The 19921-nt window shown below is 44.8% G+C and overlaps 1 protein-coding gene across 2 annotated transcripts in view; it reads left to right on the top strand.

The window, feature by feature from the left end:
- CPPED1 (calcineurin-like phosphoesterase domain containing 1) overlaps window positions 1-19921 on the top strand; it is a 148444-nt gene that overhangs the window by 28833 nt on the left and 99690 nt on the right. For both annotated transcript variants that reach the window (XM_006867204.1, XM_006867205.1), the window contains exon 2: window positions 468-686. In XM_006867204.1, the coding sequence (XP_006867266.1) occupies window positions 468-686 (219 nt within the window). The remainder of the gene's footprint in view (window positions 1-467; window positions 687-19921) is intronic.

Here is a 19921-nt window from a genome sequence, read left to right on the forward strand (position 1 = left end):
AATGCTGTTGGATTAAGTTCCAATTAATTTCTGGGTTACTGAAAGATAACACAAATCTACTTATACCTTGGGTAACCTTAGCTGGGAGTGTAGTCTGGATATATTGGGTCTTATTTCCCTTAAGCGGTGCCTTCATTTTTAAACAGCTTGGCTGCATGGTTGTGGTGGCCCGCATGTTGTGTCCACCCTCCCAGCCTTTGGGAATCACCAGGTCTCAGGTATAATTAGCATAAATAAAAATCCTCTAGCCGATGACAGGAAAATAGTATGTTTGAATGCCAGCTTATTAAAGTGACCTACTTTATTTAAGAGAAATATTATATCCCTTCACATGGCATCTGTGTCTCCAGAGTGGACGGCTGACCCTGCAGTGACAGCCCAGTGCAGCCTGGAACATATGGGAACCTGGATGCTTTCTCTCGCCCTCTCCCTCCTTCCCTTCATTTTTATTTTTTTTTCCATTTCAGAAAAGGAAAGAGAATGGAAAGGCCCCTTCTACTTCATCCAAGGGGCAGACCCACAGTTTGGACTGATGAAGGCCTGGTCCGTCGGGGACTGTGACAAAGGTGGGGATGAGTGGGAACAGGAGATCCGTCTGACTGAACAAGCTGTCCACGCCATCAACAAGCTGAACCCCAGACCCAGGTTCTTGGTTCTGTGTGGGGACCTCATTCATGCCATGCCAGGTGAGACAGCAGTGGTCACCGTGACCTCTTCTTCTTGATCCCTCAGTCAGTTTTGATCCCCTTTGGGTAGAAATTTTTAAAAAGGGAAAAAAAAAAAAAAGCTTTTTCCTAGAAGAAACCTTTATGCAGAGTGGCTGGTTCCTTCTCCTCCCGACTATTGCAGTATCATTGAACTTCAGAAAACGTGCACTCGTTGTATATTTAGAAGGTGGCGAGGTTGATCACAGTAATTAGGCAGAGCTGCAGTTCTGATGATGGCAGCGTCTCATGAGAGATGGCACCGATCCCACCTGTCACTTTTCTTCACCCCAGAGAGCAGTCTCCCTCCTCGGACACTTACCACTGTGTCTGTCAGAGTCCTGGCTTCAGCCGGACGTTCTGTTTTCTTTTCTTTCAAAGGCATTTGTTGTCTCATGGGACTGCGAGGTCCAGGGCTAGGTCTGTACATGAGGTAGACGGGAGCCAGGAGCTCAGAGGATGGTATCAGGATGTGCTGGCTGCCTCGTTTCTCAGCTCATTGTCCCTCTGGGTCGACTTTGTTTTCATGCGGGCTCTCTTGTCGTGGAGACTCCGGTAGTCCCAGGTTCATATTCTTCTCAGAGGAGCCGCAATAGAAAGAAACTACCTACTCTAGCTGGTGCAATCCAAGTCTTTAACCATCTTTCTGCTCCCACTGCCCAGGTCATGGGATAGGGTCAGCTCTGTTGTAACCACCTGGTGTGAAGAACAGGAGGTGAAAAGTGAGCTGCTGGCAATTTGAAAATACAGGTGCCCTCTGAGAATTTTCTTCCTTCCTTTTCTTTTTTCCTTCTTTCTGTGATAGCCTTTTCTCCCAGGCAGTGACTGAGCCCACTAAGCTAGTAGAAGCAAGAGTGGACTGCCCTGTGCATCAGGCGGGTAGAGCTGGCCCGCCTCTGCTTCCTTCCCCACCCCTCTGCTTAGTGGGCAGACGGGACCTGGGCACGCTGCTGAGGATACGACCGTGAGGGATGCTTGTTACTGGCTAACTGGACCTTGTCAACCACGACCAAGACCCACACTGATGTTGTCCAGCTCCTGTAGAAGCCAGGTGCGTCCCATCCAGAACAAAGCCCCGAATGGAGTTGGAAGAAGGGTGGACTACAACAGAAATAGCACAAGTGATGGCTTTCACAGACAGAAATGTATTCTCTCACCATTGGGGAGGCTAGAAGTCCAAGTTCAGAGCACCTGCTCTGGAGAGAGGTCCTGTCTTCTTCCAGCATCTGTAGGCCCAGCCTTCCCTGGGCATCAGTCTTTCCTTGGGCCTGGGAGCGTCACAGTCAGGGACCCCAAGCCCCTAAGATGCACTCTGTGTGCAGCTCTTCTTTCTTAGGGGTAGCCAGCCCCCATCTCTCCACTCACTCGTTTGCTCTCCTTTTATATCTCAGAAGAGATTTACTCGAGACACAACCTTGTCCTGCAGATGGCATCCAGCCTCTCCAACATCATCATTATTGTTGGCGGTGGTGGTTCTGACTCATGGCAACCCTGTGTAAGGTTTTTGAGGAGAGACTGGTGGGTTTGAACCACCAACCTTGAGGTTAGCATTCCAGTGCTTATCCTGTAGCGCCATACCAGGACTCCAAGGATTGAAACATGTCAGATGATGACATCAGATCAGAGCCGATAACATCAGATCACGTCACGGGGGTAATTATGTCCTGTTAGATCTCATCATGGAGGCAATAACTACATCTTAACCGCTAAACCACTAAGAATCCTGCCTCAGCTGGTTGGCATGAAACCTCAACTATTGGTGCTCTCCCTAAAGTCCCGGGAGTGGAATCAGCAGAGCTCAGCCCTCAACCCTCCCTTGCTTTCTGTTTTCGTGTATTTCACATGAAGATGTGAATGTGGAGATCCTGCCCACATCACTGAATCCCACCAGATTGAACCCAGTTCTGCTGACATCCTGGTGAAGCACCTGGCCTGCTGTTGGCTCCATGGCAAAAGTGGTGATGCAGGGAGGCAGAATGACAAGGCAGTGGACAGAGACCTGAACTGGGCCTCAGGGAACCCAGATACCAGTCCCACGTCTGCCATGGACAGACTGGGAAAACTCAGACAGCCCTCTTTCCCCCTTAGGGCTCCAGATTCTAAGCCAGGAGCTCATCAAAGCAGCACACAGTCAAGATCTCTACAGTCTCGGGCTACACAGCACAGGCGCAAAGAACCTGCACCATACCAGTAGCTCGGACTGACCACAAAGGTGACGAGGTTTTGTTTTTGTAGCAAGGTAGATTCGAGCTGTTAGTGAAACTTGGCTCCTTTTGGTGGCCCTCCCCCTAGGGTTCCCAAGTGAGGTCGCTGTGTGATACTGACGTGACTTAGAATGGCGTGCCTTCCTTGCCACACTGCTTCCAGATGGCCTGGCCTGCAGCTACGAGGTGTCTCTGGGGCTGTGTGGCCCCTAGACACAGTAGCATCGGCTGGAGCTCCTGCCGCTCACAGTGAGTGTGCTGCTGATGTGGTTGGACAACTGAACAAAACAATTCAGACATCAACACGGTTACTCCAGGTGGTGTTGTCTCTTTAAAAACTGAATGTTAACGAACTCACTGGAATTATATAACATGTTCTTACAGATGTTTACGGAGTTGTTCTGAATTGTGTTAATGTATTCAGTCATATTTCAAAATAGGATTTCAAATAAAAGCTTTCTACCCGATTACATTGCATCTTGAATAAAATACACCAAGCATAAGTAAGTGAAAGGCTGTAGTTTTTATGAGCAACCCCACCACTTAGTCGGGGTCCTGGTGTGGCGCTGTAGGATAAGCTCTGGACTGTTAACCACAAGGTTGGCAGTTCAAACCCACCAGCTGCTCCTTGGAAACCCTATACAGGGTGATTATAAGTTGGAACCAACTCAATGGCACTTAACAACAACTAGTCCATGGCTCTTAGGGAGACCCCTAAACCAAGCCCCTCACCATCTGCCTTATAGAGACCTTGTAGGATGGAGTATAAGTGCCCCATGGGGTGTCCTCAGGCTCAGTACATGTTTCTCCTGCAGAGTGGCTGATGTGTTCTAGCTGCTGATCATTGCTTAAATACTGCATCACCAGGGTGCCTTACTTCCTCAGACCCCCCCACCCACCCAAACAAACAAACAAACCCACTGCGGTGGAGTCACTTCTAACTCAGTGGCCCTACAGAGCGTTTCCAAGACTATGCATCTTCACGGGAGCACACAGCCTCATAGTTCTCCTACAGGGTGTCTGCTGGGTTTGAACCACTGACCTTGCAGCCAGCAGCCCCAGTGCTTGGTCCCACAGCATCATGAGTGCCCCTTACTCAGTCAGAGGAACTCCTAAATGAGAATGGGCCAGCTTCTGTCTATTTGCTCTTCAGTGCCACCTGAGCAGAATCCATATTTGGTTCTGTAGAGTTGGACTGTCTTGTGGGGTTTTAACAGATCCAGTGAAAGGCCTGTAGCTGTTTTGAATGTTGTGGTCTGAGATTAAACAGAATGTCATAAAACTCATGACTATTTTTAGATATACAGTAAGTGGTCTCTCTCTCGCTTGGCTTAGAGGCAGGGCCGACTCCAGAAAAGGAATTATTGGTTTTGACTGCTTAGCACATCGGTAATTATCACATGCATGTTATTAATAGGCAAATTCAATCAGAAAGCGTACTTTTAATTCTACCATAAATTATATTTTGGGCCAAGTAGATTTAAATTCACAGTGCAGGACAGTAACTTTGAAGAGTAATGCTTTTTGTAATGAAAGTAATGGCAAAGCCTCTCCATTCTAGATATCGTCATAGTTGTCATTCATCCACAAGTATTTGTTGTGTGTGAATTGCCAATTACAATGTTAGGTGCTGTCATTTAACAGTGGAATGAGAAGTCTAGCTTTTCCTTGGAGCCTAGAGTCTGGTAGGGGGAGAGGGAAAACATCTCTGGGAAGGGCAGTGGGGGCTCAGCGGTAGCTCAGGGTAGACCCGGGCTTGGATACTGGGCAGCGCGTGTCCCGAGCAGCCACCAGCCATGGTCAGTGGAGGCTTGTATGTTACTCTGATGTTGAGCAGGTTTCAGCGGGACTTCCAGACTAAAAGATGGATTCAGAAGAAAGGTCTGGTGGTCTGCTTTCGAAAATCACCCAATAACAACCTTGTGGATCACCAGGGTCCCACCAGCAAGCAACCGTCGGGATGACCCAGGACGGGGCAGTGTTTCCTCCATTGTACCCGGGTTCGCGGTGAATTGGGCTCAATGCAGCTCAGCAGTAACCAGGGCCAGAAGAAGCCATCGGTGGCCTGGCTCGGAGGACAACAGCCGACGAAAGCCAAGCCTCTTTGTTTTGGAAACACACATTTCATGCGTTTTCAAGGTTTTTTCTTTTTAATGTTACAGAACTGCTCCATGGAATTTTTGTTGTTATGTGCCATGGAGTTGGTTTGGACTCACAGCAACCCTGTATAGGGTTTCCTAGGAGCAGTTGATGGGTTTGAACTGATGACCTTGCAATTTGTATTCCCTTGTTGATCCTACAGAGCCACCCCAGAAATCATGGTAAAATAGTGTTTATAGGGTTGTGCCACTATTGACAGCAGTGATTTTCAGTCCTTGACTCCCGAGCCCAGGATGCTGACTTGGAAACATAGACCCACCACGATTGTCCCTTGGAGCCCACTTAGAGTTTAGCAGTGACCTGTGACCTGCCAATCAGAGAGCGATGTTGGAGCAATGAGCAGGAGCCTCTAGAATTGTGTCATTGTACGCACGCATCCCTGCTTATTAAACCCTGTCACAACCAAAGAAAACAGGTCATACGGGGCACTTTCATCCTTCCGTTGTTATGGAATCTCCCTGCAGTTCTGGAAGTGTTGGTCGCTGGGCACTGGTGGTATGATTTGGTTTCAGTTGATAGCCTCAGGAACTCCTCTGTTTTGGAAGACGAGGCAAGCCTGCAATGACGTCATTTCTTTAGATGGTGGGTCAGCCTGCTGCTGCGAGGAACCGATCACCACAGTTGAAAAGCCGGCAGTGCAGCCTTCTCTCCCCTCTCTGACCTCTACTTCCATTCTTACACCTTCTGTTTCTTTGGCCCTCTTGCCTCCTCTTCCTCAAGACCCTTGTGGTGACATTGGACCCACCTGGACCATGCAGGGTCATCTCTCCATGCCCAGGTCCTTACCAACACCCGCAAATCCTGCTCTGCCAGGTTAGGTAACATGTTAGCAGCTTCCAGAGATTAGGACGTGGACACGGCTGACTGAGGGCCATTCCCCAGCCTGTCCCAAGGTGGCTGGAGTGGAACCTCGCCTCCTTACACCTCGGTAGGTGGGTTGCCATCACTGTGTCCTTTCTAACTGATGGCAAACTGGCTCAGAGCAGTTGAGTCCTTTTCCCAAGGTGGCTGAGCTTGTAAGTGGCTGAACCAAGTACATCTTTTCCCACTGCAGCCTTGCTCCTCCAAAGGTGGTCCCAGAGCAGTGGCCGTACACCACAGGTGGTGGGGGTAGGGTGGGGTGGGCTTGTGAAATCGCAGAATCTCCGCTCCACCCAGACCTAGGAGTCACAATCAGCAGTCCCACACACCTCCAGGGGAGCTCTGGGCGGTGGGCTTGAGGCCCACATAGAGACTAAATGCTCTGTGTCATGTGTATTTGCCTGTATGGTGTAGAGTCTTGTGTGTTTGGAAGTGGCTTGTAAAAAGCCCTTTCAGCTGTTTAAAGATAATGGTATTTAGTATGAAATCATCCTGAATTTGAACTTCCTGTGTTCAGCTTTGCACGTGACATGCTTTAAGTCTGTCTGCTTTTGTTTTCTGTGTAATAGTGTAGCTGTCTAACTCATGGAGTCTCCAAGTGTGTCAGAGTAGACTCATGCTTCATGGGGTTTTCAATGACTGATTTTGTTTTTAACCAGTAGATGTCCAGGGTATCTTCCAAGGTCCCTCTCGGTGGACTTGAACCTCTAGCCTTTTGGCTAGCAGCCAAGTGCATTAACTGTTTGCACCACCTGTTGTTGTTGGGTGCTGTGGAGTGAATTCTGACTCATAACGACCCCATCGGACAGAGTAGAACTGTCCCATAATCCATAGCTGTCATCTGTACAGAAGCTGTCTCATCTTTCTCCTTTATACCGCGGCTGGGGGGTTTGAACCAGCAACCTTTTGGTTAGCACCTGAGCCCTTGGCCACTGTATCCTCAGGTCTCCTTTTGCATGACTAACACAAGATGACCTGTGCTCAGTAGAATGAACTATTCGGGGATATAGTCACATATCTATGCCTAAAAAGGTTCTTTATGTGGAATGTGGGGGGAGGGAGGGAGAACTGGCTTGTCAACAAGGGTCAAACACTTATCTGCCATCCTAGACTTTAGAAACTTCTGATAACCAAGGACTTTCCCTTACATATGAAATGTACTTGATTGGCAGCAAAAGTGAACCGAAACCATGTGTGGCTACTCATGTTGTTGGTACGTGCTGCCAAGTCAGTTCCGACTCATAGGGACCCTGTACATGGTTTCCAAAGCTGTTAGTGTTTGCTCGAGCAGAAAGCCTCATTGTTCTCCCATGGATCGGCTAGCGGTTTTGAACCACTGACTGTGTGGTTTGCAGTCCAGTGTTTATCCTGTAGAGCCACCACATTCCATGCCATTCACAGTTGTTATTTATACTACTTAGACTATTCGTATGTGTTGCTATTCCTTCACAGACTCCGCTTCAGCTCGGTGTGCTTTGTTCTAACCCTGAATTTCAAAACACCTGTGGCCTGGAAGGTTTTGAATGCTGGATTTGTAATGTTAGTAATGTTGGCCTTGAAGCTGAAGATACCTTCCTCGTGAGAAGCAGACTGCTTTCTCCTCCCTCAGATTTACGTGGCTCCTCAAGTCACCGTCTGTGTTTCCACTGCACGGTTTCTACATCTTACTTCCAAAGTTAAAATGGTCCCAGTCATCTTCCATTTGAATTTGGGGGAGCAGTCCTTTTGGGGCCAAACGAATCAGTATCAAAATAGAACTGAAATGAGAAACCGTTCTGAGAATCTGGAGAGGAGGATGTGCAGGCGAAGGCGGTGTTTGTATAGACAAGGGCAGAATGATCCACAAGTTGAAGGTAGAGCAGGGCTGGCGCCTGGAGATGTGGCTGGAAAAGGCTGAAGAGGAAAGGAACGGGAGATGCTCACTCTGGGAATGTAAAGTCGGATGGCTGATAGATGGAACTGTCGTTTTTTTCCCATGGGCAAATAAGGCTCTTAAGAGACTCAACAATTTTCTCTTTCAGTTAGTTTAGTCATCTGTCATTTGACTTTATAAGTGAAGGGCTGGGCCAAGCTTCAGGTAAAGGTTCCATGGCCAACTGACCATCAAGACTCCTTCCCCACTCAGATTTTACTAATTCTGTGGTGAACGTATGCACTTGGGAAATGAAGTCATTGAGCAAACACGGATGCATGCTTTGGTGTGTTGGGATTCAGACAGAGGAGAGAGCTGTTTGCCCTTCCCTCCTTCACATAAGCAGGAAGGCCCCCTATTCCTTTTCCTCCAGCGGGCAGGCCCAAGCACATGCACATAATTCTGCTGCAAGACAGACTTTGATAAGAAAAGCCTCAGAGGCATAATTTTGAAAACCAAAGCTAGGATTAAGGTTCTGGCCAGGAAAGGGCCTTATCTCATTTCTCCAACCTATACAAGTTCCTCTTTCCTCAAGCTTAATTCTTAAGTGATTGGACACATGAGTGTGTGTGTGTGGGTAGATGCAAGTGTATTTTCACTCAGTATCCAGCACTTTAGGGTACATGGAAGGTGTTCGGTGGAGCAGATAAAATGGATCGTTTTTTATGTCTCCTGTGATTCTCATCAAGAATCCAGTGCATGGTAGGCACGTGGTACAGATTTCTGAAATGAAAAATCATTCACTGTACGAAGTGCCAGCTTTGTGTGAGCATTGTTCTGGATGCTTGGCCTACCTCAGTGAATGAAACACAAAGCCCGTGCTTGACCTAGAGGAGCCACTAGTGAATCTGACCCATGGACCTTGTGGTCCAGTGCATGATCCCACAGCGCCATCCTGGGACTATATGGATCCATGCTTTGTTCAGTGATGTCGAATTCTTTTTCAACTCCTAGGGAGTCCTGGTGTGATGCTGAGGGTTAATGCGCTGGATACAAAGTCAGTTTGAACCACAAGATTGGTGGTTCAAGCTCACCGGCTGCTCCCGGGAAACCCTATTACAGGGTTGCTGTGGGTCGGAACCGACTGACAGCACTTAACAACAGGATCCTCCCTTGAACAGAGTGCCCCATAGGGTTTTCTAGGAGATGATGTGTACTTACATGGCTCAACGTCAAGGTGGAACGGCCAGGCTGGGGGTCGCCTGAGTGGATGGGAGCCAGTTTGCTTTTTCGTCCCCTGGGAAGGCTCTCCCAGGGGCTTTCTGGCCCTTTCCGGCTTCTCCCCTTTGTACACTTACGTCCTTCGTCCTGAGCCCCTGCACTGCCTCCCGGTCCCGCTGAGCCGAAGCCCTTTCATCCCTGTTACAGAAAGGTTTGTTTTTCAAGTAAAGCAGCCCAGTCATTGCACATTCATTTTCTCAGCTTTATAATTAGCTTGAGTGGTTTTCTTTTTCTTTCTTTTTTTTTTGAATTATCTACTCCTAGCTGCAAGAAATGCCAAGATTTAAAGCCAATTTACTATACAGTGGAAGAGAGAGACGGACAAGGAGACGTCCATGAGTGTAATGTCGCTGTAATATCACCTGGCCCCCAAGTGGGCCAGACTGACTGTGGTCAGAGTCCCCTGTGGGTTGTGCGCAGGCCGGCTGCTGAGCAGGGATGCAGGGCCACAAGCTGGGTCCCTTGGCTCTTTTGCTACTTCACATCCATTACAAGCACCGTGAAAGCATTCAGGCAATCAGTGAAAATACCTCCCTTCTGCTGATGCTGATTGAAAGTGGTTGGCGCTCATTTACCTAATATTACTAATTAGGGAGCGTGGAGCATTACTGGAAACACTGTCTGATTAGGTGCGCGCGGGGAGCAGAGTGGTTGGCAATGGGGCTCATCCTCCCACCCCTTGTGGTACAAGGGTGTTAACTCTTTGTGAGGTGTGAGTTGTGTCCCCTCAGATATGCATGGGGATCCTCATCCCTGTACCTGTGGTTGTGAACTAAACTCATGAGTGTAATCCACTCCCATAGCACCATCTTGTGTAATGTGGTCATTCGCTGTGACGTGGGTCCTAACCCTAATCATTCTTGAGTGAGGCAAAGAGTAGTGGACACTTGGACCCACGAAGTATTGTGGGAAGGACAGATTCCACGGGAAGATCATCTATCAGCCAAGAAACCAATGAACACTCCCCACAAGGAAGGAAATACATTTCTGTCCTTTAAGTAACCCATGTGTGGAATTTGTGTGACAGGACCACAAGCTAAAGAAGATAGCGTCTTACTTTTTTGTGTGTGTGCCTTGGACCCCTCTGGGCCTCATCTCAGAATGCTGTATTTAAATGCGTAAAATTAAACACACAGAATTTCCAAGGAAACCAATTGTAAAAAATGCATTTTTCAGAATGCTTTAGAAACAATTGTATAGGCTGACATGTCTAGAACACAGTCTAGCAGCAGGGCTAGTAAGAACCGTAATATCCAAGTAAAGTGATGATGAGTTTAAACAGTGCCCCGCCATGTTTGCAGGAACTGTAATGTGACATGAAAAATGTGTGTGATTTCTGTTAGTCACAAAATCACAGGAACATTAACACCTCTGTGATTTTCTGTCTGGCTTTATAATTGAAGGGAATGCTAAAGTTAGAGGTTAGTGAAAATAGAGTTGTTGGTCTTTCCCCCGTTCAAGTTCACCAGTCCCAATAGACTGCAGATTAAGAGCCTACATCCATTACACATACTTTTCTCCTTAGAGTTGTTGGGGCCACCTTTTATAGATAGTTTGTGGATTTTATAATTGACTATAAATTCAGCAGGAGAATTATCTTTAATTAAGACCTAAAAGCTTTTTAATTGTCGTTAGGAAAACCTGGATATGTGATTTTGAATGAAAAGAAAGGACTGGAATGGGACTGGAAGAACTAGTGAACAGGAGCCGCTGGGTGGTGCAAACAATTACTGGGAAAGGTTGGAGGGTCACTTCTACCCCGAGATTTCTACGAAGAAAGGCCTGGTGGAAAGTCAGCCTCTGAAAACCCTACGGCGCACAGCTGTATTCTGACACGCACACAGGGTCGCCATGAGTCCCATATGATTTGTTGTTTTTAGTGATGAGTTCTTCTGAAAGAAGTTTAAGGAAAACACCCTTTCATACTCATTCTCTGTGGTTTCCGATACATGGATCAAGCGAGAACCTGTGTCTTATTGTTTGATTTGTTCCACGAAGAATCTAAAGAAAGCCTAAACCAAACAAAACCACAGTTTCTAGGAAAAATAAATGTAAGAAATGAAGACTTGGGACCAGGGAAACTCATAAAAGTTCATATAATGAGGAATGGAGGCAGAAACAAACAGGCGGATCTTAAGGGTCCTTGTGGCTGAGAGAAAGTGGGACGTTTAACCAGAGAGAAGAGAGAGTTGCAGACACAAAGTCAGACAGATGCCTGAGCAGAACGCAGCTTGCCCCAGAAGATCTCAAATGTAAAAGAACAGCTTTACAAGGAAGTCTTGTAAGATACTAATTAATAATATCCTATTCAAAAGGGGGGCTGACTTGTTTTACTGCTGCAGTTAATGACTGTTTGTCTGTTACAGTTAATTGTTCATACAAAGCTAAGTAAAAAAGTCCCTACACATATCTCAAGTGTGCCATACTGTGGTGGCTTGCATGTTACTGGGATGCTGATGTTTTAAATACCAACACAGGAAAGGTTTTAGTGGAGCTTCGAGACTAAGAAGATAGAAAGGGCAGGTCACGTCTGAGAGATTAGCCCTGAAAATCCTATGACTAGCATTGTACCTGAAGATGAGCCTCTCAGGTTGGAAGGCAGTCAATATATGACCCAGGAAGAGCTAATGCCTTAAAGTCAAGTTGACCTTAATGATATTAATGAAAAAGAGCTTTTGGGGACCTTCATTTGTTGACGGGGCACCGCTCAAAATGAGAAGAAACAACTGTAAACATACATTAATAATCAAAATATAGAATGTATGGAGTATGGATTGAGGAAAACAAGATGTCATCAAAAATGAAGTGGGATGTATAACAATCTATATCCTAATGGACCGGCATTGGCCATTTTGAATGAAATGGGCTGGCATTGGCCATTTTGATTTGGACAGTCATACAACGAGATGGATTGGCCAAGTGGCAGCATCGATGGACTCAAGCGTGGCAACAATAGTGAGGTTGGCTCAGGCTTGGGCAGTGTTTCGTTCTGCTGTGCATAAGGTCACTATGGGTCGGTACTGACTCGATGGCACCTAACAACAACAACAACAACGTGTCTTATTATACTGGGAACAACATTGAAGAATAGCATCACATTCGGTGTCAAAAAGAGCATCTCAAGACCTATCTTAAAATACAATACAGTTTGTAATAGGATAATATGTATATGCCCACAAAAGATGACCAGTTAATACGAGTATTCAAATTTATGAGCCAACCACCAAAGGCAATGATGAAGAAATGAAGGAATTCTACCATCTCGCCTGTCTGAAATTGATCAAGCATGCCGTCAAGATGCATTGATAATTACTGGGGAGTGGAATGCGAAGGTGGGAAACAAAGCGGAAGGATCAGTAGTTGGAAAATATGGCTTGGTGGTGGAAACAGTGCTGGAGATCGCATGATAAAATTTTGCAAGACCAATGACTTCTGCATAGCAAATGCCTTCTGTAGACAACATGAATGGTGACTAGACACATGGACTTCAGCAGATAGAATACACAGGAATCACATTGTCTACTTGTCTGGGAGGAGACAGTGGAAAAGCTCCCTATCATCAGCCAAAACAAGGCCCGGGGCTGATTGTAGAACAGACCATCAATTGTTCGTTCATATGCAAGTTCAGGCTAAAAGTGAAGAAAATGAAAACAAGTCCACGTTGGTGTTAAATGCTGTCCAGCTGGTTCCAACTCAGAGAGACCCTGTGTAGTGTTTGTGAGGAATAACTGGTGAGTTCGCACCACAATCTTGTGATTCAAACCGACATTATGGTTGAGTGCTTATCTTACAGATTTGATGCATTGCACAGTAATGCCTGAAGTCTAGCTGTACTGTGGAATGATATCAAGAACATCATACAGGAAGAAAGCAAAAGGTCATTAAAAGACAGGAAAGAAAAAGAAAAGTGGATGTCAGAAGAGACTCTGAAACTTGCTCTTGAATGTAGAGGAGCTAAAGTGAGTGGAAGGGCTGAACAGAAGATTTCAAAGGGCAGCTTGAGAAGAGAAAGGCAGGTGTTACAATGAACTGTGCAAAGGCCTGGCACTAGAAAATCTAAAGAATGCACTCAGCATTGCTCAAGCCGAGAGAACTGAAGGAAAGAATTCAAGCCTTGACTTGCAATATTGAAGGAGACTAAGGGCTTAAAAAAAGAAAAGAAAATAGAGTTCTGATGTAGTGTTCTAGGATAAACACGGAACTTCTGTTTGCAGGGTTGGTGGTTCAAACCCAACAACTGTTCCTTGCGATCCCTATACATAATCGTTATGAGTCGGAAGCAATCAACTACACTTAACAACAACTACAACTTGAGCAAAATATTGAAAGTTACAAGAAGCATCAAAAGAAGATAGAAGGAATACAGAGTCACTATACCAATAGAATTGGTCGTCATTCAGCCATTTGAGGAGGTAGCAAATGATCAGGAACCAATGGTATTGAAGGAAGAAGTTGTAGCTGCACTGAAGGCATTGGTGAAAAACAAGGCTCCAGGAATTGCTGGAATACGCATTGAAATATATCAACAAACTGATGCAGCCCTAGACGAGCTCACTTGTCTGTGCCAAGAAATTTGGAAGACAACTGCTTGGAAAACCAGCTGGATGAGATCCATTCCAAAGATAGGTGACCAACAGAATGTGGAAATTATCAAACATTATCAATGTCACACGTAAGTAAAATTTTGTTGAAGATTATTCTAAAATGGTTGTAGCAGCATATTGACAGGAAGCTATCAAAAATCCAGGTCAGATTCAGAAGAGGACATAGTATGAGGGGTACCATGATTGACATCAGCTAGATCTTGGCTGAAAGCAGAGAATACTAAAACGGTGTTTGTTGTTATTGCTAAGTGCCGTCAAGTAGATTCCAACTCATTGCAATCCTGTGTAGGGTTTCCAAGGAGCAGCTGATGGGTTTGAACTACTGACGCTTGTGGTTCAAACCAACCTTGTGGTCCCAGTGCTTATCCTACAGCGCCACACCAAGACTCCTTACTTGTGTTTTATTGAATATGCAAGGCATTCCCACTGTGTGAATCACAGCAAACTGTGGATATCATTACAGAGAATGGGAATTCCAGAACACCTGATCATGCTCATGTGGAACCTAGACATAGAGCAAGAAACAGTCTTTCAAACAGAACAAGGGAATACTGAGTGGTTGAAAATCAGGAAAGGTGTGTGCCAGACTTGTATCCTTGTATCCTCAATGCAGTCTGTATGTTGAGCAAGTAATCCAAGACGCTGGACTATATGAAGAAGAACAAGGCACTGTTGTGTGTAGGATTTGTTATGAGTTAGAGCAGAACAAACGATTGGCATAAAGTAGTAGAAACCTTTATGAACTAAAATATCAAAATGTGGAACTATTGGCTTTTGACCTAGCCAAGCTTATACACTTCTGAAGGCAGTGTTAATATTTCTCTTAACTCTTCCTTGAAGAATTTTGTACCCTTCAATTTACACCAAGTCAAAATGACAGTTTTGGCATTCTTGAGGGATTCAAATCATGTTCTTGTTCAATGTTTTTTGAGTTAGGGGAGCAAAAAGACATCTGAAGGGGCAAGATCGAGGCTGGAGGGTGTATGGAGTAAGGTTCCCCAAGGGAATTCTCACTGGAAAGTCCTACCCTCGAAGAATGAGAATTGTCATGGTGGAAAAAATTCCAAAATGCAAATTTTCTGGTCTTTTTCTCACCAAACAACTTTTTAATTTTCTTAAAACTTCTTTCTAACAAGCCCCTTGGATTGTCCTGTATACTTCAGAATGCCTATCAAAATGGCATGTTTGGAATCCCCAGACCAGTCTCTGGTATCTGTCACACTGACCTCGCCACCTTGAGTTTAACTGGCGCAGCACAGCAGATGCTCTTGAGAGCTATTTGACTGGACTGGGTTTCTTGAAGGCTCCCTAAGAAGAATTGTTATTGTTGACAGGTGTATTACTGAGAGAACCTACCTGCAGCCACTTACTTTTCACAGAGACATGTTTTGTTTGGAATAAAACTGCCTGTGTGAACTGGAACCCTGGTAGCGATACTTTTGACTTCTTCATGTTTTCATCATAAAAAGTAATTCAGAAACCTGTATGGTGGTAAATGGTTGTAGTCAAGTGCTGTATCCACGTTTCGTTCTCATCCTGCAGCATCCCACCAGGGTAATAGATATGTAATGTTGTTGTTAGGTGCTATGGAGTTGGTACCAACTCATAGCGACCCTATGCACAACAAAATGAAACACTATCCAATCCTGGCCAACCTCACAATCATTGTAATAGATACATGATAAAAATTTCCATTACGAAATATTCCACATGTCTGAGTTTGTAGCATTGTGTTTGTCACATTGTGTAACCATCACTAAATTTTTCCGACACCTTTAACAGAATCTCGGTGTCCCTCGGCTTTGAGTCTCCCTTTCCCCCTTCTTTCCTGGCTGACCCTGTATTGTTAAATGCCCTCAGTTCTGACTCATAGCAACCCTTTACCAAACAGGAGGACACACTGCCCGGTCCTGCGCCATCGTCACAATTATTATATTTGGGTCCACTGCTGCTGTTACTGTGCCGATCCATCTCATTTTACTGACCCTCCACTTTACCAAACATGATGTCCTTCTCCAGGGATTGGTCCCTTCTGATAACATTCCCAACGTATGACAGATGAAGTCTCATAATCCTGGCTTCTAAGGAGTCCTGGGGTGTCACTACTGTTAGCCACAAGGTCAGTGGTTCAAACCCACGTGCCATACCTTGGAAATCCTATACTTTCTGTCTTGTGTTTTAATGACCTTTTGCTTTCTTCCTGTATGATGTTCTTGTTTCATCCCACAGCTCTTCTGGTCTCCGGTCATTAGTGTCTAATATATCAAGTCTGTTCTTGAGATAGTCTCAGAATTCAGGTGGGATATATTCAAGGTCATGCTTTGGCTTTGTGGACTAATTTTCATTTTCTTCAGCTTCAGCCTGAACATTCATATGAGCAATTGATGCTGTGTTCCTCAGTCTCTTGCCACAGATGTAGATAGTTTGATTCCTGTGTATTCCACCTAGTCAGGTCCATGTGTAAATTGCCCTTTATGTTATTTTAAAAAGGTGTTTGCAAAACAAATTTGCATTGGTCTTAACAAAATTCTATCATGCAATCTCTAGTATCATTTTATCACCAAGTCCATGTTTTCCAACTACTGATTCTTCTGCACATTCCCATCTGCAATAATTATCAATACATTTTGATTGCATGTTTGATCAGTTTCAGGTTGCAAAAGGTGGTGGTAGTAGTGTGCCATCGTGTTGGTTCTGACTTGTAGTGACCCGGTATAGGATTTTCTGTGAACCTAGAGGATAGCAACCCAGCTCATACTCTACTACGTTACCAACCCTCATTGAAGAAGTTGGTAAAAATTTTTTACTTTCATCATAACTGGCTTTTGTGGTTAGAGCATACATTTGAGTAATAGTGGTATTAATTGGTTTTCCACAGCGTTGTACTTCAAGGTAGACTCTGAAATGTTCTACTTGATGATGACTGTGACAGCATTCCTCATGAATTTGTCATTCCAAGCATAGTAGGCCATATGATTGTGTGATTCAAGATGGCCAATGCCAGTCCATTTCAGCTCACTAATGCCTAGGATATCAATATTTATACACTCCATTTCATTTTTGACAACTTCCAGATTTCCTAGATCCATACTTTGTACACACATGTTCTGATCATGAATGGGTGTTTGCAGCTGTTCCTGCTCATTTTGAATTGTGCTCTCTCAGCAGATGAAGGTCCCAGAAGCTTTGCTCCATTTGCATCATCATGATTAGCGATACTTTGAGGAGACAGCTTTTCCCCAGTCATATTTTGAGTGCCTTCCAACCTGAAGGGCTCATCTTCTGACACTGTGTCTGCTTCTATTCGGAATCTTTTCATCTTCTACCACTGTATCTGGCAATGTTCCACCGCTAGTCATAAGGTTTTCAGTGGCTCGACATTCACAAGTAGTCTGACTCTCCTTTTTCCTAGTCTGTCTTAGTCTGGAAGCTCCACTGCAGCCTGTCCACATGGATGACCCTGCTGGGATTTAAAATACTGGTGGCCCAGCTTCCAGCATCCCAGCAACACACAGGACACCACAGTTTGACTGATGTACTGACAGCTGAGTGTGGTGATTGCCCCTGGTGACCACTGATAACCTTCGTCTGTATACTGACTAACCTATTCCGTTACACTTCATGTCAGGATGGAGCGTCTTAACCTGGGTACCAGGAGCATCAAAAGCCTGAGCAGGTTTTGTCCACCATGATCCCCATTGTTTTGAAATGTCATCGAGCTGGGTCTCATAGCAACCTTGTACAGGGTTCCCATGTAGCGGCTGGTCGGTTTGAACCACCAGTCTTTTGGTTGGCAGCCCAGTGGTCATCCTACAGCACCACACCAGTACTCCATGATCCCTTACAACTGGGTAACGTCTAGCATGTGCATTGTTGCTTTAGGGGATTCAGTAGGGAAATGGTCCATAGCTTTCATCAGATCCCTAAAGACTCCATGATCCCAAGGACGAATAAGGATTTCTGATGAACCAAGGAGAAGGGATGGTTTATGACCTATATGCTTTGTTTTCTTTGTGACTGCCCCTGTAAAGGTCTGTTCATAGACCCTGAATGACCCTCTCAGAATAGCCCTGGATGCTCCCCGTCTGCAGACTGAGGTGGTATAGTCTAAAGCAGGTCTTTCTAAGGAGCTCTGGTGGCTCATTGATTAAGTGCTTGGCTGCTCACTGCACGGTCAGCATTTCAAACCCACCAGAGACTCCTGAGGAGGAGGACTTGGCTCTCTGCTCCCTGCAGATGGCGGCCGTGGAAACCCTGCCCTGCAGGTATAGCACCTGATGAGTTGGACTCCACCTAACAGCAGTGGCTTTTAGTGTCTTTCTAGCGTGATTAGGATATTCACAGCTCCCCTTTCATTACTTTTTCCCAGAACCCTCATTTTCTGCAACTGGAACATTTCACCAGCCTGATGGACCTATTTTCTATACTATATGAAAAATCTGAGAAGGATCATGTTCCCAAAGGGGTTCACTCACCAGGTCAAGTGATCAGAATGCAAAATGAAAATATTCACAAGGCTGAACACAGAGCCCCCTTCAGTACCAGCACCAGGGAGAGTCCGTGGGTTTGTGACTCTCCAAATTTAGACTCTCGCCTGAATGGTTCAGATTCCATACTGTTTCTCACAGATCCTGGGCTGTTCACTGGAAGGTGATGCTAAGGTCTGTTCAGTGTATGCTGTTTTGTTTATATTTAAAAAGGTATTCACCCTTTATTTCTCTACCTCTTACTTAGGTGAAATACTGCTGTCTCAATTCATTAAGTATTCTTGTGAAGAAATTTTGTATTGATCTGTAGGGTGGGAACTTGAACAATTTCACTTGGATAAAATACCCTCCTTAATATTTCTTTCTCTTTTTTTGTTCCCAAACACATTAAAGCATATTTTATATCACATCAAAGCCCCTATTATGTCAAGCAGTTAAATCTATTTCATTAATTATATCCTGGCCAAGACGGTTAATAGATCATATTCAACAGTGAATTTGTATAAATGAAATCAGCCGCTGTTCAAAGCCGGAGCTGCTAGATGCAGAATTAAATGACTCTTGTCTAATAATGTTGATAATTTAAAATCTGATAGAACCTGATTCAGCTCGGATCTGTTAGCAGTGTGGTGCCGAATCACTAGGTGAGTAATGTTTATGCTCCCAAAGTTTTAGATCAGTGAATTTACATACCTCAATTAAGAGAAGATAATGAAAAACATTAGAAATAGAAAGGATTATGGCTCTATAAATTTTCTGGCGCTCGCTGAAAGTAAATGTGCTTAATCGAAGGGATCAATCATTTTCTTAAGTTCCACTTAGACTGTGTATGCTAGCGACATTGCTGCTTACAAGGGGTCCCAACAAAGCTCCCTGGTGTCTTGTGATTGCTGGTAACTGAAGCGAGTCATTCAGTGTAATTTTGCGTATTCTTATGTTATTTGGTTAATAACAAAAATGTTGTGGGGACTTGCTTATGTTCCTGGTACTGCTTAGCAGGAAACGTGCAGAGCCCCTGCCCTCAGGAAGCCTACAGGTTAGTCAGGGAGAGACACTAAGCGAAAAGTCATGCAAACAAAATGCCAACCCTTAGTAGGTGATAGCTAAGGGGGCGTGTGAAGTCCTGGTATGGTGGTGTGGGATATAGCACTGGACTGCAAGGTCTGTCTGAACCACAGTGTCGGTGGTTCAAACTCACCAGCCACTCCTTGGAAACCCTACACAGGGTCGGTTTGAATTGGGACCAACTTGATGGCACTAAATAACAACAAGGGGTGTGTGTGATATTATGGTGTGTGTGTGTATATGTATATATGCATGCATGCATGCATGTGTGTGTGTATGTATATATGCATGTATGTATGTGTCTGTGTGTATGTATGTATGTGTCTGTGTGTATGTATATATGCATGCATGCATGTATGTGTGTGTATATGCATGCATGTATGTATGTGTCTGTCTCTGTGTGTGTATATATGTATATATGCATTATGTATGTATGTATGTATGTGGCTGTATGTGTGTGTATATGTATATTGCATGTATGTATGTGTCTGTGTGTATATATATGTATATCTGTATGTGTCTGTATGTGTGTGTATATGTATATATATGCATGTATGTATGTGTCTCTGTGTGTGTATGTCTATATGCATGTATGTGTATGTATGTGTGTGTATGTGTATATATGCATGTATGTATGTATGTGTCTCTGTGTGTATATGTATATATGCATGCATGTATGTGTGTATGTATATATGCATGCATG

This window comes from Chrysochloris asiatica, unplaced genomic scaffold (genome assembly GCF_000296735.1).
Source record: "Chrysochloris asiatica unplaced genomic scaffold, ChrAsi1.0 scaffold00102, whole genome shotgun sequence".
NCBI lineage: Eukaryota > Metazoa > Chordata > Mammalia > Afrosoricida > Chrysochloridae > Chrysochloris > Chrysochloris asiatica.